The sequence below is a fragment of the Salmo trutta genome, chromosome 4 (genome assembly GCF_901001165.1).
Source record: "Salmo trutta chromosome 4, fSalTru1.1, whole genome shotgun sequence".
Lineage (NCBI taxonomy): Eukaryota > Metazoa > Chordata > Actinopteri > Salmoniformes > Salmonidae > Salmo > Salmo trutta.
In genome coordinates, this window is record NC_042960.1 from 64,179,695 (window position 1) to 64,200,489 (window position 20,795).

The 20,795-nt window shown below is 47.1% G+C and overlaps 1 protein-coding gene across 6 annotated transcripts in view; it reads right to left on the reverse strand.

Moving 5' to 3' along the window:
* Positions 1-20,795, reverse strand: part of LOC115192855 (GRAM domain-containing protein 2A-like) — an 85,953-nt gene that overhangs the window by 43,887 nt on the left and 21,271 nt on the right. For all 6 annotated transcript variants that reach the window (XM_029751758.1, XM_029751754.1, XM_029751757.1 and 3 more), the window contains one exon: positions 11,641-11,772. In XM_029751758.1, the coding sequence (XP_029607618.1) occupies positions 11,641-11,771 (131 nt within the window). In that variant the 5' untranslated portion in view covers position 11,772. The remainder of the gene's footprint in view (positions 1-11,640; positions 11,773-20,795) is intronic.

Consider the following 20,795-nt stretch of genomic DNA (forward strand, 5'->3'; position numbering starts at 1 on the left):
TGACGGACAGGATCAGAGTTGGAGTGCTGATCTAGGATCAGGCCCCCCCCCCAGTCCATGTAATCGTATTCATTATGATCTAAAAAGCCAAATTGATCCTAGACCAGCACTCCAAAAAGATCCAAGATGGCGTAGCAGTGCAGACGTTGTTTGTCGTTCTGCAGCGTAAATTTGGTATTTTTCGTTTTTTTTTTATATATTTCAATATATATCTCTTTTTCCATTTTTAAATTAAATATACCTTCCTGCAACCCGCCTCACCCAATGTGATACGGATCTGCTATTTTTAGACCTTATAGCCAGAACCTCCATCAGAGGCTAGCCATCAGAAGCTAACCAGCTAATTAGCTACTAGCTATTTAGTCATTGTTAACCACTGCTAGCGGCCTTTACCTTTAGTACAGACACACAGACTTTTAGCCTGGATAATACCTGCCAGCCTGCCAGTCTGCACAGCGCGTTATCAACTCTGTGCATATCGGACTGTTTTTCTCCACTACAACACCGGATTCCTGCCGTAAGCCCTGGACCACAACTCCTGATCATAGCACCTAGCTAGCTGCCACCGAGTGGCCCAGCCCCGAAGCTAGCCTTGAGCCACGCCGATCTACTGGCTTGCTCAGTGGACCCTATGATCACTCGGCTGCACAGCCGATGCCTCCCGGACTCTTTACTAACACGACTAGAATCCACTACACCACCGGAATATTGCCGTAAGCTCTGGACCTTTGCATCGGATCATCTCTGCTAGCTAGCTGCTACCGAGTGGCTATAGTGGCTAACGCCCTTGTCCCGAAGCTAGCACCAGTTAGCCGCGAACCAGGCGCATCTCCCGACTAGCAAACGAAATTACTCCAGCTCCAATACCTCTTTTGCCAACTGGCCTGGACCCTTTGTCGACACGGAGCCCCGCCGTTCCATCACGACTGGTCTGCCGAAGTAATTCCATCCGCTGTGCCCTCAACTGACCTTTGCCGGACGTCGGCGCAGACGTTCCTACTAGCCCCGGCCTGCTAACTTTTTTTTTTGAGCGCTGTGTCTCCCGCTTGCTAGCGTAGTAACGACTACCTAGCGGCATCCCTGTTTCATCCATTGCTGTTCACTGGACCCTATGATCACTTGGCTACATAGCTGATGCCTGCTGGACTGTTCATTAATCACGGTACTCCATTTTGTTTATTTTGTTTATCTGTCGGCCCCAGCCTAGAACTCAGGCCCTGTGTGTAGTTAACTGACCCTCTCTGCCCATTCATCGCCATTTTACCTGTTGTTGTTGTCTTAGCTGATTAGCTGTTGTTGTCTTACCCATTGTTGTCTTAGCTAGCTCTCCCAATCAACACTTGCGATTGCTTTATGCCTCGCTTTATGTCTCTCTCTAATGTCAATATGCCTTGTATACTGTTGTTTAGGATAGTTATTGTTGTTTTAGTTTACTGCGGAGCCCCTAGTCCCACTCAGCATGCCTCAGATACCTCTTTTATCCCACCTCTCACACATGCGGTGACCTCACCCAGCATAACTAGTGCATCCAGAGATGCAACCTCTCTTATCGTCACTCAATGCCTAGGTTTACCTCCACTGTACCCGCACCCTACCATACCCCTGTCTGTACATTATGCCCTGAATCTATACTACCACACCCAGAAATCTGCTCCTTTTATTCTCAGTCCCCAACGCACTAGACCAGTTTTGATAGCCTTTAGCCGTACCTTCATTCTACTCCTCCTCTGTTCCTCGGGTGATGTGGAGATTAACCCAGGCTCTGCGTGTCCCCAGGTGCTCTCATTTGTTGACTTCTGTAACTGTAAAAGCCTTGGTTTCATGCATGTTAACATCAGAAGCCTCCTCTATAAGTTTGTTTTACTCACTGCTTTAGCACACTCCGCCAACCCTGATGTCCTTGCCATGTATGAATCCTGGCTTAGGAAGGCCACCAAAAATTCTGAGATTTCCATTCCCAACTTCAACAGTTTCCGTCAAGATAGAACTGCCAAAGGGCGAGGAGTTGCAATCTACTGCAGAGATAGTCTGCAAAGTTCTGTCATACTTTCGCGGTCTATGCCCAAACAGTTTGAGCTTCTAATTTTAAAAATGAATCTCTCCAGAAATAAGTCTCTCACTGTTGACGCCTGTTATAGACCCCCCTCAGCTCCCAGCTGTGCCCTGGACACCATAGGTGAATTGATCGCCCCCCATCTATCTTCAGAGTTTGTTCTGTTAGGTGACCTAAACTGGGATATGATTAACACCCCGGCAGTCCTACAATCTAAACTAGATGCCCTCAATCTCACACAAATTATCAAGGAACCCACCAGGTACAACCCTAAATCCATAAACATGGGCACCCTCATAGATATTATCCTGACCAACTTACCCTCCAAATACACCTCTGCTGTTTTCAATCAGGATCTCACTGCCTCATTGCCTGCTTCCGCTATGGGTCCGCGGTAAAATGACCACCCCTCATCATTGTCAAACGCTCCCTAAAACACTTCTGCGAGCAGGCCTTTCTAATCGACCTGGCTCGGGTATCCTGGAAGGATATTGACCTCATCCCGTCAGTAGAGGATGCCTGGTTATTCTTTAAAAGTAATTTCCTCACTATCTTCAATAAGCATGTCCCTTTCAAAAAATGTAGAACTGTCACCACCGATAAATCCACGATAATCAAGAATTTCAATAAGCATTTCTCTACGGCTGGCAATACTTTCCTCCTGGCTACTCCAACCCCGGCCAAAAGCTCCGCACCCCCCGCAGCTACTTGCCCAAGCCTCCCCAGCTTCTCCTTCACCCAAAACCAGATAGCAGATGTTCTGAAAGAGCTGCAAAACCTGGATCTGTACAAATCAGCTGGGCTAGACAATCTGGACCCTCTCTTTCTAAAATTATCCGCCGCCATTGTTGCAACCCCTATTACCAGTCTGTTCAACCTCTCTTTCGTATCGTCCGAGATCCCCAAAGATTGGAAAGCTGCCGCGGTCATCCCCCTCTTCAAAGGGGGTGACACTCTAGACACAAACTGTTACAGACCTATATCCATCCTGCCCTGCCTTTCTAAAGTCTTCGAAAGCCAAGATCACTGACCATTTCAAATTCCACCGAACCTTCTCCGCTGTGCAATCCGGTTTCCGAGCTGGTCACAGGTGCACCTCAGCCACGCTCAAGGTACTAAACGATATCATAACCGCCATCGATAAAAGACAGTACTGTGCAGCCGTCTTCATCGACCTGGCCAAGGCTTTCAACTCTGTCAATCATCGTATTCTTATCGGCAGACTCAACAGTCTTGGTTTCTCAAATGACTCTCTCGCCTAGTTCACCAACAACTTCTCAGATAGAGTTCAGTGTGTCAAATCGGAGGGCCTGTTGTCCGGACCTCTGGCAGACTCTATGGGGGTACCACAGGGTTCAATTCTCTGGTCGACGCTTTTCTCTGTATATATCAATGATGTCGCTCTTGCTGCTGGTGATTCCTTGATCCACCTCTACGCAGACGACAACATTCTGTATACATCTGGCCCTTCTTTGGACACTGCGTTAACAAACCTCCAAACGAGCTTCAATGCCATACAACACTCCTTCCGTGGCCTCCAACTGCTCTTAAACGCTAGTAAAACTAAATGCATGTTTTCAACCGATCGCTGCCTGCACCTGCCCGCCCGTCCAGCATCACTACTCTGGACGGTTCTGACTTAGAATATGTGGACAACTACAAATACCTAGGTGTCTGGTTAGACTGTAAACTCTCCTTCCAGACTCATATTAAACATCTCCAATCAAAAATTAAATCTAGAATCGGCTTCCTATTTCGCAAAACAAAGCCTCCTTCACTCATGCTGCCAAACATACCCTTGTAAAACTGACTATCCTACCGATCCTCGACTTCGGCGATGTCATTTACAAAATTGCCTCCAACACTCTACTCAGCAAACTGGATGCAGTCTATCACAGTGCCATCCGTTTTGTCACCAAAGCCCAATATACTACCCACCACTGCGACCTGTATGCTCTAGTCGGCTGGCCCTCGCTACATATTCGTCGCCAGACCCACTGGCTCCAGGTCATCTATAAGTCTTTGCTAGGTAAAGCTCCGCCTTATCTCAGCTCACTGGTCACCATAACAACACCCACCCATAGCATGTGCTCCAGCAGGTATATCTCACTGGTCATCCCCAAAGCCAACACCTCCTTTGGCTGCCTTTCCTTCCAGTTCTCTGCTGCCAACTGTATTGTATTGTACTGTATTGCATTGTATTATACTGTACTGTATTGTACTGTTTTGTATTATACTGTACAGTATTTTATTGTATTGTACTGTACTGCACTTTACTGTACTGTATTATACTGTACTGTATTATACTGTATTGTACTGTATTGTAATGTACTTTATTGTATTATACTATATTGTATTAGACTGTACTGTATTGTATTGTACTGTGTTGAACTGTATTGTACTGTATTATACTGTATTGTACTGTACTGTATTGTATTGTATTGTACTGTACTGTATTGTATTGTATTATACTGTATTGTACTATACTGTATTGTACTTACAGTAAGTAAAACATTTAAGTGTGTTAACCCTCGGCATCCTCAGAGCATGCGCAGACCAGCTGGCTGGAGTGTTTACGGACATATTCAATCTGTCCATATCCCAGTCTGCTGTCCCCACATGCTTCAAGATGTCCACCATTGTTCCTGTCTGTCTGTCTCTCTGTCTGTGACAGTGAGAGGTTAGAGTTTAGCTCAGGTCAGACAGTGAGAGGTTATCCCAGGACTGACAGTGAGCGGTTAGCCCAGGGCTGACAGTGAGAGATTAACCCAGGGCTGACAGTGAGAGGTTATCCCAGGGCTGACAGTGAGAGGTTAACCCAGGTCTGACAGTGAGAGGTTAACCCAGGGCTGACAGTGAGAGGTTAGCCCACGGCTGACAGTGAGAGATTAGCCCAGGGCTGACAGTGAGAGGTTAGCCCAGGGCTGACAGTGAGAGGTTATCCCAGGGCTGACAGTGAGAGGTTAGCCCAGGGCTGACAGTGAGAGATTAGCCCAGGGCTGACAGTGAGAGATTAACCCAGGGCTGACAGTGAGAGGTTATCCCAGGGCTGACAGTGAGAGGTTAAACCAGGGCTGACAGTGAGAGATTAGCCCAGGGCTGACAGTGAGAGATTAGCCCAGGGCTGACAGTGAGAGGTTAGCCCAGGGCTGACAGTGAGAGATTAACCCAGGTCTGACAGTGAGAGATTAACCCAGGGCTGACAGTGAGAGGTTAACCCAGGGCTGACAGTGAGAGGTTAGCCCAGGGCTGACAGTGAGAGATTAACCCAGGGCTGACAGTGAGAGATTAACCCAGGGCTGACAGTGAGAAATTAACCCAGGGCTGACAGTGAGAGGTTAACCCAGGGCTGACAGTGAGAGGTTAACCCAGGGCTGGACAGTGAGAGGTTAGCCCAGGGCTGACAGTGAGAGATTAACCCAGGGCTGACAGTGAGAGATTAACCCAGGGCTGACAGTGAGAGGTTAACCCAGGGCTGACAGTGAGAGGTTAGCCCAGGGCTGACAGTGAGAGATTAACCCAGGTCTGACAGACTAGGGTAGCTATGGTCTATGTCAGGGCATAACTCTGTTCTGTGCACTTTAGATTGACGACAGTCATAGACAAGATCAATAATACTGTATCAAAAGACTAGGGTGTAAATGGGTCATGAGATGACAGTTGGGTAGAATATGGAAAATACGTTATTATAGAAACAGGGTCATATGAGTTATAGGCTGTCAGGTTAGCATGTGTAAGCTAGCTAATCATCCTGGGTCAAAGAACATGTCACAAAAATTACGTATAAAGGGTTGGGTCCCAGACCTCGAGACAGCCTTCCCCACTCAGACCTCGAGACAGCCTTCCCACTCAGACCTCGAGACAGCCTTCCCCACACAGACCTCGAGACAGCCTTCCCCACACAGACCTCGAGACAGCCTTCCCCACTCAGACCTCGAGACAGCCTTCCCCACTCAGACCTCGAGACAGCCTTCCCCACTCAGACCTCGAGACAGTCTTCCCCACACAGACCTCGAGACAGCCTTCCCCACACAGACCTCGAGACAGCCTTCCCCACACAGACCTCGAGACAGTCTTCCCCACACAGACCTCGAGACAGCCTTCCCCACACAGATCTCGAGACAGCCTTCCCCACTCAGACCTCGAGACAGCCTTCCCCACACAGACCTCGAGGCAGCCTTCCCACCCAGACCTCGAGACAGCCTTCCCCACACAGACCTCGAGACAGCCTTCCCCACTCAGACCTCGAGACAGCCTTCCCCACACAGACCTCGAGACAGCCTTCCCCACTCAGACCTCGAGACAGCCTTCCCACCCAGACCTCGAGACAGCCTTCCCCACACAGACCTTGAGACAGCCTTCCCCACACAGACCTCGAGACAGCCTTCCCCACACAGACCTCGAGACAGCCTTCCCCACACAGACCTCGAGACAGCCTTCCCCACTCAGACCTCGAGACAGTCTTCCCCACTCAGACCTCGAGACAGCCTTCCCCACTCAGACCTCGAGACAGCCTTCCCACCCAGACCTCGAGACAGCCTTCCCCACACAGACCTCGAGACAGCCTTCCCCACACAGACCTCGAGACAGCCTTCCCCACTCAGACCTCGAGACAGCCTTCCCCACTCAGACCTCGAGACAGCCTTCCCCACTCAGACCTCGAGACAGTCTTCCCCACACAGACCTCGAGACAGCCTTCCCCACACAGACCTCGAGACAGCCTTCCCCACACAGACCTCGAGACAGTCTTCCCCACACAGACCTCGAGACAGCCTTCCCCACACAGATCTCGAGACAGCCTTCCCCACTCAGACCTCGAGACAGCCTTCCCCACACAGACCTCGAGGCAGCCTTCCCACCCAGACCTCGAGACAGCCTTCCCCACACAGACCTCGAGACAGCCTTCCCCACTCAGACCTCGAGACAGCCTTCCCCACACAGACCTCGAGACAGCCTTCCCCACTCAGACCTCGAGACAGCCTTCCCACCCAGACCTCGAGACAGCCTTCCCCACACAGACCTTGAGACAGCCTTCCCCACACAGACCTCGAGACAGCCTTCCCCACACAGACCTCGAGACAGCCTTCCCCACACAGACCTCGAGACAGCCTTCCCCACTCAGACCTCGAGACAGTCTTCCCCACTCAGACCTCGAGACAGCCTTCCCCACTCAGACCTCGAGACAGCCTTCCCACCCAGACCTCGAGACAGCCTTCCCCACACAGACCTCGAGACAGCCTTCCCCACACAGACCTCGAGACAGCCTTCCCCACACAGACCTCGAGACAGCCTTCCCCACACAGACCTCGAGACAGCCTTCCCCACACAGACCTCGAGACAGCCTTCCCCACACAGATCTCGAGACAGCCTTCCCACACAGACCTCGAGACAGCCTTCCCACACAGACCTCGAGACAGCCTTCCCACCCAGACCTCGAGACAGCCTTCCCCACACAGATCTCGAGACAGCCTTCCCCACACAGACCTCGAGACAGCCTTCCCACACAGACCTCGAGACAGCCTTCCCACCCAGACCTCGAGACAGCCTTCCCCACACAGACCTCGAGACAGCCTTCCCCACACAGATCTCGAGAAAGCCTTCCCACACAGACCTCGAGACAGCCTTCCCACACAGACCTCGAGACAGCCTTCCCACCCAGACCTCGAGACAGCCTTCCCCACACAGATCTCGAGACAGCCTTCCCCACACAGATCTCGAGACAGCCTTCCCCACACAGACCTCGAGACAGCCTTCCCCACTCAGACCTCGAGACAGCCTTCCCCACTCAGACCTCGAGACAGCCTTCCCACACAGACCTCGAGACAGCCTTCCCCACACAGACCTCGAGACAGCCTTCCCCACTCAGACCTCGAGACAGCCTTCCCCACTCAGACCTCGAGACAGCCTTCCCACACAGACCTCGAGACAGCCTTCCCCACACAGACCTCGAGACAGCCTTCCCCACACAGACCTCGAGACAGCCTTCCCACCTAGTCATCCATGTTGAATCACAAGGTGTGATTCTATTCTACTCGATGCCAACGTAAATAAATAGGAAGGGAAAAGGAAACAGACCACAGAGACCTTTAACTGTCTTTGATGGGCAAGATGCCAGTGTTTGGCAGTCCTTTGTTGTATTCTAAGCTACTAACTCATTCTGTATACATAGGGGCCTGCAGGGTGGAGCAGAATTCAAGTGGGGACTTGTAGGCTACTTAAGAGGAGCGGACAGGGTTATTGAATAGGGGCAGAAAGAGGTGGAGATATCACTGTACATTATAATGCTAGTTGCTAATTTGCCTCCCTGTCTTTAGTCAACCCAGCAAGCAACGACTGCAATGGACAATGGCACATCTAATCAAATGTAATTTTATTGGTCACATACACATATTTAGCAGATGTTATTGCGGGTGCTTGTAAATTACATCTTAATGACGTTATTTTATCGTTGCTTAAAAGACTTTAACAAAGCGTCCATATACAACCAGTACACAACCTGATCATGATGTCATTGTAACCAGTTTTGCTGACTGGCAGTGTACTGGGATCAGTCTTGACACATTCACCATAACATTCACCATAACATTCAGCATAACATTCAGCATAACATAAACCATAACATTCACCATAAGATTCACTATAACATTCACCATAACATTCACCGTAACATTCACCGTAACATTCACCATAACATTCACCATAACATTCACCATAACATTCACTATAACATTCACTATAACATTCACCGTAACATTCACCGTAACATTCACCGTAACATTCACCGTAACATTCACCGTAACAGTCACCATAACATTCACTATAACAGTCACCATAACATTCACCATAACAGTCACTATAACATTCACCATAACATTCACTATAATATTCACTGTAACATTCACCGTAACATTCACCGTAACATTCACTATAACATTCACCATAACATTCACCATAACATTCACTATAATATTCACTATAACATTCACCATAACATTCACCATAACATTCACTATAACATTCACCGTAACATTCACCATAACATTCACTATAATATTCACTGTAACATTCACCGTAACATTCACCATAACATTCACCATAACATTCACTATAACATTCACCATAACATTCACCATAACATACACTATAACATTCACTATAACATTCACCATAACATTCACCATAACAGTCACCATAACATTAACCATAACATTCACTATAACATTCACTATAACATTCACCATAACATTCACCATAACATTCACCATAACATTCACTATAACAGTCATCATAACATTCACCATAACATTCACTATAACAGTCACTATAACATTCACCATAACATTCACTATAACATTCACCATAACATTCACCATAACATTCACCATAACATTCACCATAACATTCACCATAACATTCACTATAACATTCACTATAACATTCACTGTAACATTCACCGTAACATTCACCATAACATTCACCATAACATTCACCATAACATTCACTATAACAGTCACCATAACATTCACTATAACAGTCACCATAACATTCACCATAACATTCACTATAACATTCACCATAACATTCACCATAACATTCACTATAACAGTCACTATAACATTCACCATAACATTCACTATAACATTCACCATAACATTCACCATAACATTCACTATAACATTCACTATAACATTCACTATAACATTCACTATAATATTCACTATAACATTCACCGTAACATTCACCGTAACATTCACCATAACATTCACTATAACAGTCACCATAACATTCACCATAACATTCACTATAACATTCACCATAACATTCACCATAACATTCACTATAATATTCACTGTAACATTCACCGTAACATTCACCGTAACATTCACCATAACATTCACCATAACATTCACTATAACATTCACCATATCATTCACTATAACATTCACCATAACATTCACCATAACATTCACCATAAGATTCACCATAACATTCAACAATAACATTCACCGTAACATTCACCATAACATACACCATAACATTCACCATAACAGTCACCATAACATTCACCATAATATTCACTATAACATTCACCGTAACATTCACCGTAACATTCACCGTAACATTCACCATAACATTCACCATAACATACACTATAACATTCACCATAACATTCACTATAACATTCACTATAACAGTCACCATAACATTCACCATAACAGTCACCATAACATTCACTATAACATTCACTATAACATTCACCATAACAGTCACTATAACATTCACCATAACATTCACTATAACATTCACCATAACATTCACCATAACATTCACCACAACATTCACTATCACATTCACCATAACATTCACTAAAACATTCACCGTAACATTCACCGTAACATTCACCGTAACAGTCACCATAACATTCACTATAACAGTCACCATAACATTCTCCATAACAGTCACTATAACATTCACCATAACATTCACCATAACATTCACTATAACATTCACCATAACATTCACCATAACATTCACTATAATATTCACTGTAACATTCACCGTAACATTCACCATAACATTCATCATAACATTCACCATAACATTCACTATAACAGTCACTATAACATTCACCATAACATTCACTATAATATTCACTATAACATTCACCATAGCATTCACCATAACATTCACTATAACATTCACCATAACATTCACTATAACAGTCACTATAATATTCACCATAACATTCACTGTAACATTCACCATAACATTCACCATAACATTCACCATAACATTCACTATAACATTCACTATAACATTCACCATAACATTCACTATAACATTCACTATAACATTCACCATAACATACACCATAACATTCACTATAACATTCACCATAACATTCACCATAACATTCACCATAACATTCACTATAACATTCACCATAACATTCACCATAACATTCACCATAACATTCACCATAACAGTCACCATAACATTCACCATAACATTCACCATAACATTCAACAATAACATTCACCATAACATACACCATAACATTCACCATAACAGTCACCATAACATTCACCATAACATTCACTATAACATTCACCATAACATTGACTATAACATTCACCATAAAATTCACCATAACATTCACTATAACATTCACCATAACATTCACCATAACATTCACCATAACATTCACCATAACTTACAGTGTAAGTTACAGTGTCTGCACTGAAAATGTAGCAATATGGGAGCAGACTCATGAAGAATGCTTGTTCAGCTTCTAATCAGAGATGGCTTGTTAACAGCATGGGGAGACACTATCCATCTGTTTACCACTCTGGAGTCCGCGGGGAGGGAGACCACTTTCACACTAGAGTCGGAGGCATCTTTGATTTTTAGGCCGAACGCATGCTAAAATAACACTCATTTCTGGTATCCATGAGTTCATCTGACTCTGGGGAAAAAAAGGCTTAATTGCAAACTGATCCAACTATCCCTTTAAAATGATAATTGAGGAGGTATTGGGGGGATTTAGCTGATCCTATATCTGTGTCAAAGAAGAGGAGATGCCTCACCTGAACTGTGGTTGGCAGTGCCCATCGTCCTCCTTGGCGGCATCGGTCAGCAACTCCAGCGGGCTCAGGACACTGATGTCATCACTCTGCTCCTGTTGGTCCATCATCATCGTCATCATCATCATCATCATCCTGAGGCGACAGAACAGAACAATACAACACCTCATCACAGACTGAGAAAACTAAATGATAAACACTTCAGTCATACACAAGTACACAACCTTTTCTACTCGTTGTTGCCTAGTCAAACCGTACTGTGCTGCCAGCTGATATGTTCTTTTCACATTGGCCTTTTCAGAAACAATGATGGATTCACAACCAGGCAGCTTGGTTTCACTCAGCTCAGGGGTGTGAAAAGCCTTATATTCCCCCTGTCCCAGAGGAAGTTTGGTAAAAAGGGGAGAGAAGCATGTCTGAGGAAGATCTGGTAACAATCCTTAGCATTTGTGGCTAATGCAATTATTCCCTGACAACTTCCCACTTGCGCCTAGACCTTTCTTTTCGTAAACAGTTTCAAAAGGCTTTTTCCTTTCTGTAGTTTTAGCAGATGTAAAGTCAATGGGAAATGCCACGCTGTGGAACACCTAGCATAACAAACAGAGGATGGGTGGAGGGAACAAAGGGAAGAGGGGAGGGAACAGAGGGAAGAGGGGAGGGAACAGAGGAGGGAACAGGGGGAAGAGGGGAGGGAACGGAGGGAAGAGGGGAGGGAACAGGGGAAAGAGGGGAGGGAACAGAGCGAAGAGGGGAGGGAACAGAGCAAAGAGGGGAGGGAACAGAGGGAAGAGGGGAGGGAACAGAGCAAAGAGGGGAGGGAACAGAGGAGGGAACAGGGGGAAGAGGGGAGGGAACGGAGGGAAGAGGGGAGGGAACAGGGGAAAGAGGGGAGGGAACAGAGCGAAGAGGGGAGGGAACAGAGCAAAGAGGGGAGGGAACAGAGGGAAGAGGGGAGGGAACAGAGCAAAGAGGGGAGGGAACAGAGGAGGGAACAGGGGGAAGAGGGGAGGGAACGGAGGGAAGAGGGGAGGGAACAGGGGGAAGAGGGGAGGGAACAGAAGGAAGAGGGGAGGGAACAGGGGGAAGAGGGGAGGGAACAGAGGGAAGAAGGGAGGGAACAGGGGGAAGAGGGGAGGGAACAGAGGGAAGAGGGGAGGGAACAGAGGGAAGAGGGGAGGGAACAGAGGAAGAGGGGAGGGAACAGGGGAAAGAGGGGAGGGAACAGAGGAAGAGGGGAGGGAACAGGGGAAAGAGGGGAGGGAACAGAGGAAAGAGGGGAGGGAACGGGGGGTCCTGCTTGTAATGAGTGGTTTCCTGCTTGTCATGAGTGGTTTCCTGCTTGTCATGAGTGGTTTCCTGCTTGTCATGAGTGGTTTCCTGCTTGTCACGAGTGGTTTCCTGCTTGTCACGAGTGGTTTCCTGTCAGTCCACTAAACTGGTACACAGCCTACAGTAGTGCGCCCTGACCTTAAACAACAACATCCTCTTTCATTACCTACTAATACCATTGTGACACTACTCTGAGACTAGAGAGTTGTTAATGAGAAAAACAGCAGTGGCTGTATGAGGGAAGAAAGGCATGCTAACAGTTGACTGGTTAGCTTGGAGTGGTGGATCATTCTTGATACACACGGGAAACTGTTGAACGTGAAAAACCCAGCAGCGTTGCAGTTCTTGACACAAACCGGTGCGCCTGGCACCTACTACCCCGTTCAAATGCACTTAAATATTTTGTCTTGCCCATTCACCCTCTGAATGGCACACATACACAATCCATGTCTCAATTATCTCAAGGATTAAAAATCCTTCTTTAACCTGTCTCCTTCCCTTCATCTACACTGATTAAAGTGGATTTAACAAGTGACATCAATAAGGGGTCATAGCTTTCACCTGGATTCACCTGGTCAGTCCGTTATGGAAAGAGCCGTTGTTCATGTTTTGTACTCTCAGTGTAAAATAGATCTCCTGAGAAAGAGTCTCATCAATGCTTCTCTTCTCTAATCACAGTGACGTAAGGTGAAGGTGGTTTATTGGTTGATTTGGCATGAGTTCCAAGTGTGGAGGTCTAAGCACGACTGTATCGAAGCCTCCATCATCACCATCAGAATGCCTGTGGAAGCCTCCATCATCACCATCAGAATGCCTGTGGAAGCCTCCATCACCATCAGAATTCCTGTGGAAGCCTCCATCATCACCATCAGAATGCCTGTGGAAGCCTCCATCATCACCATCAGAATGCCTGTGGAAGCCTCCATCATCACCATCAGAATGCCTGTGGAAGCCTCCATCATCACCATCAGAATGCCTGTGGAAGCCTCCATCAGAATGCCTGTGGAAGCCTCCATCACCATCAGAATGCCTGTGGAAGCATCCATCATCACCATCAGAATGCCTGTGGAAGCCTCCATCACCATCAGAATTCCTGTGGAAGCCTCCATCATCACCATCAGAATGCCTGTGGAAGCCTCCATCATCACCATCAGAATGCCTGTGGAAGCCTCCATCATCACCATCAGAATGCCTGTGGAAGCCTCCATCATCACCATCAGAATTCCTGTGGAAGCCTCCATCATCACCATCAGAATGCCTGTGGAAGCCTCCATCATCACCATCAGAATGCCTGTGGAAGCCTCCATCATCACCATCAGAATGCCTGTGGAAGCCTCCATCAGAATGCCTGTGGAAGCCTCCATCACCATCAGAATGCCTGTGGAAGCATCCATCATCACCATCAGAATGCCTGTGGAAGCCTCCATCACCATCAGAATTCCTGTGGAAGCCTCCATCATCACCATCAGAATGCCTGTGGAAGCCTCCATCATCACCATCAGAATGCCTGTGGAAGCCTCCATCACCATCAGAATTCCTGTGGAAGCCTCCATCATCACCATCAGAATGCCTGTGGAAGCCTCCATCATCACCATCAGAATGCCTGTGGAAGCCTCCATCATCACCATCAGAATGCCTGTGGAAGCCTCCATCAGAATGCCTGTGGAAGCCTCCATCACCATCAGAATGCCTGTGGAAGCATCCATCATCACCATCAGAATGCCTGTGGAAGCCTCCATCAGAATGCCTGTGGAAGCCTCCATCACCATCAGAATGCCTGTGGAAGCCTCCATCACCATCAGAATGCCTGTGGAAGCATCCATCATCACCATCAGAATGCCTGTGGAAGCCTCCATCACCATCAGAATTCCTGTGGAAGCCTCCATCATCACCATCAGAATGCCTGTGGAAGCCTCCATCATCACCATCAGAATGCCTGTGGAAGCAGGCATTCTGATGGAGGCTTCCACAGGCATTCTGATGGTGATGATGGAGGCATTCTGATGGTGATGACCTGGAACCAAGAAGGGTTCTACCTGGAACCAAGAAGGGTTCTGGGGCCAGCCGAAGAACTGTTTTAGGTTCTAAGAGTGTAGAGGCGATGAGAGAGCAGGGTTGTGTTAGAATGTGATTCTCTCTTTGTCAGTTACACAACCCTGCTCGCTCTTTCATCCTTCCATTCTAAAACTTTTGCCTAATTCGTCAGTGTAGGTGAATGCCCGGTGACTCCCCAGACAACGTATTTCCTGGTTTCATCTGCCAAACATCCTCTATTCTTTCCACTTTTATTCAAAGCGTCATGTTCTCTGAAGTTCAGTAAGCCCCTTGGTGACTGGCTGTCTGGCATCCGAGCTCCCCCAGGACCAGAGTGACGTACACTGAGATGGCCTGGTCCCAGATCTGTGTGTGCTGTCTGGCATCCGAGCTCCCCCAGGACCAGAGTGACGTACACTGAGATGGCCTGGTCCCAGATCTGTGTGTGCTGTCTGGCATCCTAGGTCCCCCAGGACCAGAGTGACGTACACTGAGATAGCCTGGTCCCAGATCTGTGTGTGCTGTCTGGCATCCTAGTTCCCCCAGGACCAGAGTGACGTACACTGAGATAGCCTGGTCCCAGATCTGTGTGTGCTGTCTGGCATCCTAGGTCCCCCAGGACCAGAGTGACGTACACTGAGATAGCCTGGTCCCAGATCTGTGTGTGTTGTCTTGCCAACACCCATGGTCATTATCACATAGTGATCAACAGACTGAGACCAGCCTAGCATTGAGATGATGGTTAAAAATGATCTATATACGATATTAAAACACTGGATAGTTCAAAACATACATTTAATTCAGAGACTTTATTAACAATGCAGCCTCACTTCCAAACTGGGCACGCCACTTCATTTCAACGTGGAAATGTGGGTAATATTTGGTTGAGACGTTGATCAATGAGATTTCAACCTTTATTCATCCACTCAAAAAAAGTCAGCCAGAAGTTTGTTGAATTCCCAATGTGTTATCACTATGCTTTCAACCATCTAAAAAGCACAACCAAATTCCAATGGAAAAACAAGGTCTAAATTCTGGGTTGGTTGTCATCTAAATGTGTTATCACAGCGCTATGAACCATTTAAAAGCACAACAAAGTTCAAATGGGAAAACAATGTCCGATATTTTTTATATTTCTCACTGTGTGTGTTCTCACTGTGCTTCATCTAATAGCACAACCCAATGACATGGATTACGGTTGAGATTACATTAAAAGTACATGGTGCAAGTGATCCATAACATTCCAGATTCTGTACAGATTATTACCGCAAATGTGATCACAGACCTGCGATGACCTATGACCTGCTATCCTGAACGTTCACGCTCTCTATGATTACATAAGAAGAAATGTATAGTTACAGTAACCTCAACATGTGTCCATGGATGTGTTACTCACTTTAAGGTTGAATAAATACTGTTACATTAGTTTGTAAGATAGCCTTAACTTTACGCTATTCACCTTATTTCAAAAGTGATATTGAATTGCGTTCGGTTGTCAACGCAACCAAATATCAACATTGAAAAGATAATGCTTAGGATAGGTTCATCATGACTTAATCCTATTGTTTATAGACCGAAATAGTCTCATTGACGATACATGACTTATAAAGTATAGTTACATTTAATTTGCTTTTGTTAAACCGACCCTTTTGTAATATTTTCGCAACAGTAAATATATTTAGTTATTAAGAGATCTTTCAACAATCATTCTCACGATAGCACATTGATAGTAGTCAGTGACAAATATCTAAGGAAGACTGAGCTTGGTTAAAACCCTGGATGGGAGACCATATGAATAGCTGTAGATAGATCAACTCTCCAGTAGGAGGTGCTGCACAGCCTATATATATATATTTTTTTTTTTTTTTCGGATAGTGGATATAACGTTGAGGATCTGACATTTCAGATATTTTATACAAGGTTTGTCTATGTTGAAATTTGGTTACCACAATAACATAATCCTGTGGTTGAAATTCCACCACTAAAAAGTTACAAATGTAATGTACAGTATTTTCCACATCACAATACATTGAAACAACGTTGATTGAACCAGTGTTTTTGCCCAGTGGGCCGTTAAGTCTCAAGTCAGACACTAGTAAAACACATGGGTATCATTCTGTGAGACAAACACGTATTCACACCTTCCAGTACTGATACGATCTCGCTCACTCCTTTCTCTCTTCAGTTGCTGGTAGTGCACTTGGCTGGATAAACACTTCCATGGACACTGATGCAAATGGTAAGAAAATAATCTCCCCCTCTCGCCCGGAATCAACACCCATCCACATGCATGGAAATGAAACTGATTAAATCTTTGGGTGCAACCGAATAGCCTACAGGTTTACTGCTTATTCATAAATGGTACGCAGGTCATTACTAAAAACCCAATATAAAGGCTGCTCTTCAGGAGTTCTAATGACTCAGTCCAAAAGGAGCGGCGGTTTCACAACTAACAATCAACAGTTCTATTGTGTAGTGCTGCTACTGGCTCCAAATCAGAACCAAAATGTTTCTGAACCTCCTCAATGGGTCTCTTGTTCAAGTGTCCTTGAGTGATCTCACCGCTTCAGTGCTGCCTGTCCCCCCAAACGAGTCCATTTCAAACACAGCAAACAATCACATTGATGTAGCCTAGCAGTTAGAACACAAGCTGACACAGGGCAGCAGTTAGAATACAAGCTGACACAGGGCAGCAGGTAGTCTAGCAGTTAGAACACAAGCTGACACAGGGCAGCAGGTAGCCTAGCAGTTAGAACACAAGCTGACACAGGGCAGAAGGTAGTCTAGCAGTTAGAACACAAGCTGACACAGGGCAGCAGGTAGTCTAGCAGTTAGAACACAAGCTGACACAGGGCAGCAGGTAGTCTAGCAGTTAGAACACAAGCTGACACAGGGCAGCAGGTAGTCTAGCAGTTAGAACACAAGCTGACACAGGGCAGCAGGTAGTCTAGCAGTTAGAACACAAGCTGACACAGGGCAGCAGGTAGTCTAGCAGTTAGAACACAAGCTGACACAGGGCAGCAGGTAGTCTAGCAGTTAGAACACAAGCTGACACAGGGCAGCAGGTAGCCTAGCCGTTAGAACACAAGCTGACACAGGGCAGCAGGTAGTCTAGCAGTTAGAACACAAGCTGACACAGGGCAGCAGGTAGTCTAGCAGTTAGAACACAAGCTGATACAGGGCAGCAGGTAGTCTAGCAGTTAGAACACAAGCTGACACAGGGCAGCAGGTAGTCTAGCAGTTAGAACACAAGCTGACACAGGGCAGCAGGTAGACTAGCCGTTAGAACACAAGCTGACACAGGGCAGCAGGTAGTCTAGCAGTTAGAACACAAGCTGACACAGGGCAGCAGGTAGTCTAGCAGTTAGAACACAAGCTGACACAGGGCAGCAGGTAGTCTAGCAGTTAGAACACAAGCTGACACAGGGCAGCAGGTAGTCTAGCAGTTAGAACACAAGCTGACACAGGGCAGCAGGTAGTCTAGCAGTTAGAACACAAGCTGACACAGGGCAGCAGGTAGTCTAGCAGTTAGAACACAAGCTGACACAGGGCAGCAGTTAGAACACAAGCTGACACAGGGCAGCAGAGAGTCTAGCAGTTAGAACACAAGCTGACACAGGGCAGCAAATAGTCTAGCCGTTAGAACACAAGCTGACACAGGGCAGCAGGTAGCCTAGCAGTTAGAACACAAGCTGACACAGGGCAGCAGTTAGAACACAAGCTGACACAGGGCAGCAGGTAGTCTAGCAGTTAGAACACAAGCTGACACAGGGCAGCAGGTAGTCTAGCCGTTAGAACACAAGCTGACACAGGGCAGCAGGTAGCCTAGCAGTTAGAACACAAGCTGACACAGGGCAGCAGGTAGTCTAGCAGTTAGAACACAAGCTGACACAGGGCAGCAGGTAGCCTAGCCGTTAGAACACAAGCTGACACAGGGCAGCAGGTAGTCTAGCAGTTAGAACACAAGCTGACACAGGGCAGCAGGTAGTCTAGCAGTTAGAACACAAGCTGACACAGGGCAGCAGGTAGTCTAGCAGTTAGAACACAAGCTGATACAGGGCAGCAGGTAGACTAGCAGTTAGAACACAAGCTGACACAGGGCAGCAGGTAGTCTAGCAGTTAGAACACAAGCTGATACAGGCCAGCAGGTAGTCTTGCAGTTAGAACACAAGCTGACACAGGGCAGCAGGTAGTCTAGCAGTTAGAACACAAGCTGACACAGGGCAGCAGGTAGACTAGCCGTTAGAACACAAGCTGACACAGGGCAGCAGGTAGTCTAGCAGTTAGAACACAAGCTGACACAGGGCAGCAGGTAGTCTAGCAGTTAGAACACAAGCTGACACAGGGCAGCAGGTAGTCTAGCAGTTAGAACACAAGCTGACACAGGGCAGCAGGTAGTCTAGCAGTTAGAACACAAGCTGATACAGGGCAGCAGGTAGTCTAGCAGTTAGAACACAAGCTGACACAGGGCAGCAGGTAGTCTAGCAGTTAGAACACAAGCTGACACAGGGCAGCAGATAGTCTAGCAGTTAGAACACAAGCTGACACAGGGCAGCAGGTAGTCTAGCAGTTAGAACACAAGCTGACACAGGGCAGCAGGTAGTCTAGCAGTTAGAACACAAGCTGACACAGGGCAGCAGGTAGTCTAGCAGTTAGAACACAAGCTGACACAGGGCAGCAGGTAGTCTAGCAGTTAGAACACAAGCTGACACAGGGCAGCAGGTAGCCTAGCAGTTAGAACACAAGCTGACACAGGGCAGCAGGTAGCCTAGCAGTTAGAGCGTTGTACCAGTAGCTAAAAGGTTGCTGGTTGGAATACCCAAGGTGAAAAATCTGTCGATCTGTCCTTGAGCAAGGCACATAACCCACATTTGCTCCAGGGGTGGTGTACTATTATGGCTGACCCTGTAAAACAACAAATGTCACTGCACTTATCAGGTGTATAAAACAATTTTTCCCCCCACAAGCATTTCACTACACCGACCAATAACATTTGATTTCATTCGAGATGTAAATTTACTTCCCGCCGAGAGCTGTGTCCACAGTTTAATAAATGGGTTATCTTTTAAAGCTTCCAACCTACTTCCCTTTAGTATATCAGGCTTGCTGAACATAACCCGAAGCACTCAATTAGACCCTTCAACACCAACACAAGTACACTACAACTATTCCCCATTACAATGGGGCTCCCGAGTGGCGCAGCGGTCTATGGCACTCAGTGCTAGAGGTGTCATCCGGGGTAGGCTCAGTGTCATCCGGATCCGGGGTAGGCTCAGTGTCATCCGGGGTAGGCTCAGTGTCCTCCGGGGTAGGCTCAGTGTCATCCGGGGTAGGCTCAGTGTTCTCCGGGGTAGGCTCAGTGTCATCCGGGGTAGGCTCAGTGTCATCCGGATCCGGGGTAGGCTCAGTGTCCTCCGGGGTAGGCTCAGTGTCATCCGGGGTAGGCTCAGTGTCCTCCGGGGTAGGCTCAGTGTCCTCCGGGGTAGGCTCAGTGTCCTCCGGGGTAGGCTCAGTGTTCTCCGGGGTAGGCTCAGTGTCATCCGGGGTAGGCTCAGTGTCATCCGGGGTAGGCTCAGTGTCATCCGGGGTAGGCTCAGTGTCCTCCGGGGTAGGCTCAGTGTCCTCCGGGGTAGGCTCAGTGTCATCCGGGGTAGGCTCAGTGTCATCCGGGGTAGGCTCAGTGTCCTCCGGGGTAGGCTCAGTGTCATCCGGGGTAGGCTCAGTGTCCTCCGGGGTAGGCTCAGTGTCCTCCGGGGTAGACTCAGTGTCATCCGGGGTAGGCTCAGTGTCCTCCG